This window comes from Tursiops truncatus, chromosome 2, assembly GCF_011762595.2.
Source record: "Tursiops truncatus isolate mTurTru1 chromosome 2, mTurTru1.mat.Y, whole genome shotgun sequence".
NCBI classification, from domain to species: Eukaryota; Metazoa; Chordata; class Mammalia; order Artiodactyla; family Delphinidae; genus Tursiops; species Tursiops truncatus.
Genome location: NC_047035.1, coordinates 76,890 through 79,642, shown reverse-complemented (window position 1 = coordinate 79,642; position 2,753 = coordinate 76,890). Strand labels below are relative to the sequence as shown.

The following is a 2,753-nucleotide window of genomic DNA, read 5'->3' as shown; positions in this document are numbered from 1 at the left end:
AGCTTATGTCATGGCTACAGTCTGGTCATCATGGAGTTAACTTCTTCCTCCTGGTGGGAGTTTCAGTATCTATAAGACGGCTCATGAGACATGGACAAGAATATTATCTATAGCCCTTGAGGAGGAACTAAAGGTCCTTGATTTGCTTAATGACTAAACTATTATTACTTCGTTTTGTTGGCCACATCGTTCCTTTCTAGATTTTCTCACTTCTCTGAGTTAACTTACTCTTAGGGTAAAATTTTGGCACAGAAAAAGGCAGGCAGAAGATATGCGGTAAAGGACCATTTCACTTCCACCACCAGGTACAGAGAGGACACCTTTCACATGGGAGGTTTATTTCTGGCTTCAGGGTGACAGGGAGGAAGGTCAGAATGTCCCTCTGCACTGGCTCTGTCTTAAGTCACTTTGAGGCATATTTTCGGGTGCCCTACCCTGGGCGCCAACACTCAGGGCCTCTTTTATTATTTTGTTTCTACATATGCACACCGAGCATGTGATGTAGGTAACGATTTACTTGAATCCTACAGATGTGAAGCTAAACTGCAGCCTGGAATTGGCACGTGATGTGCTGGAGAGCACACATCAGGACACAGGGAGACCTCCCGTCGAGGCCTGGGCTTCTCCACCCTGGACCTGGCCTCCCCTGCAAAGGTTCCTGGACAGAGGTGGGCCTGCCTGTAGGTCTGCAGGACTCTTCGTGGAATGAGAACCTGAGTGATTTTCCTTCATTTTAGTGCTCACGTAAGATGCTGTGGTGAAGAAAGGAGAATAGACTTGTTCTCAGCAGCTTCTGAAAATTCATGTTATTATCCACCTGACTGTAACCTTTCCCTACCAACTAAATATTTTCCTATTGGTAATAGCTTTGATGATGAATATTTGACATAAAATAAACTGCGCAGTAGAAGAGGATGCAGGTCTTATATAAGCATATAGGGATTCTATATAGCAAGGCGCACATGTAGAAACACCCCCACCCACGTCCCTCTAACTGGCATCTTTCCCAGCGACCCCCTGAGGATCCGGGGCTGCTCAGCGCACTTATGCTTCTCATGCAAGAGGTTAGCAGCAAGTCAACAGCCAGCATCCTGGCAGGGACAGCTGTCTACAGTAGGGCAGGGCTGAGATATCACAATGAGGAAGGAAGAATCTGTTTAACTCTTTATACACCTGTTGGGATAGTTTTGAAACGGGTCTATTTAGACAAGAGTTAGACAAGGGAAAACCTGAATATATAACTTTGAGTCTCTGCCTTTCATATATGTCACTTATTCTCCTATTTCGAAAAGTCTTTGTAATTGAGAGACTGAATGTGTAAGTCAAGAACCATGGATGAGTACAGAGATGTTCCCCAGGGAAAACTGCTATATGGAGAGGAAACCCCAGACCCTTAGAGGAAAGCAGCCCTTAACTACCATCTGCACCTGCTCCTGGGGCTGAAACACACAGCAGTTGTATGTCCTGACTTCCCCCTGCATCCCCCCTCCTGTCTCCCTGCAAGGAGGTTTGTGTCTGGGCTCACACTGACTTCCCCTCACTGTGTATCTTTCGCACAGTAATACACGGCCGTGTCCTCAGATCTCAGGCTGTTCATTTGCAGATACAGCGTGTTCTTGGAGTTGTCTCTGGAGATGGTGAATCGGCCCTTCACAGCGTCTGCATAGTTTGTGTTACCACCACTACTACTAATAGCTGAGATCCACTCCAGCCCCTTCCCTGGAGCCTGGCGGACCCAGCCCATGGCATAGCTACTGAAGGTGAATCCAGAGGCTGCACAGGAGAGTCGCAGAGACCCCCCAGGCTGCACCAAGCCTCCCCCAGACTCCACCAGCTGCATCTCACACTGGACACCTGCAAACACAGAGACATCCTGGTCAGGAGACTGTCACACATCCACTGATTCCCTCACTTATATCCACTCACATCTCAGTATCTCTTGCTCTCCATAAATTACCTTGTAAAATAGCCACAAGGACAACCCAGCTCAGTCCAAAGTCCATGGTGAGTGTTCTGTCCTGAACCCCGAATGGGAGCACGTGGAAATCCGGGGCTGGAGCTCCTCTCCCAGAGCTGCAGGGTCAGGGCTGGGGCTGCTTTATATCAGCAGAGGAAGGACCCTATTTGCATGACCTTCTAGTATATAAGAGGCTATGTCGTTGAATGTCCTCAGAAAGGGCAGGGTCTCAGAGCAGGTGTGAGAGTCTTGGATTTTGTGGTGTTGATAGCAACTGGGAAATATAACTTTCATTGTGTGATTGTTTCGGAGTAAACCCTTAAGACCCATATATCATCTTACATATGCACTCACATCCCATGATGTAGCTGTCATTGTTACCCTCATATTAGAGGTGTTAACTACACCCAGAGGAATGGAGGGTGTGTGTAGTGTCCAAGGAGAAACATGGGGTGAGCGTGAGATCCAGCATCTGCTCCTGAGCTCTGGGCCAGGCTGCTCCCTGGAACCTACTAGAGGACAGAGTTGGAGTTTCCGGGTGAGGTTTGCAGATCCCCCTCCTGTAATGAGGTCATGATGACTTTGCTCTCTTCTCGTGTTTACCTAAAATATATGGAGGGGGTCAGCGTTGATGAGAAGTATTTTCAAGAGTCTCTTATGTTTCAGTATCTTCCCTTCACTCCTTCCCTCCCAAGTCATGCATTTCTTCATTTGTAATTACTTTATTGAGGTTCTTGACATGTAACAAAGCGCACACACTCCGAATGAACACTCTGATGAATACTGACGGAGCCAT

General features: G+C 47.4%; 1 gene segment (V, D, J or C); it reads right to left on the bottom strand.

Annotated features, from left to right (window-relative positions):
- Positions 1–1,537: 1,537 nt before the first annotated feature.
- Positions 1,538–2,003, bottom strand: LOC117310662 (immunoglobulin heavy variable 3-23-like). The segment is given in 2 exon segments: positions 1,538–1,854; positions 1,958–2,003. Coding segments are annotated over 2 exon segments (363 nt in total).
- Positions 2,004–2,753: the final 750 nt, after the last annotated feature.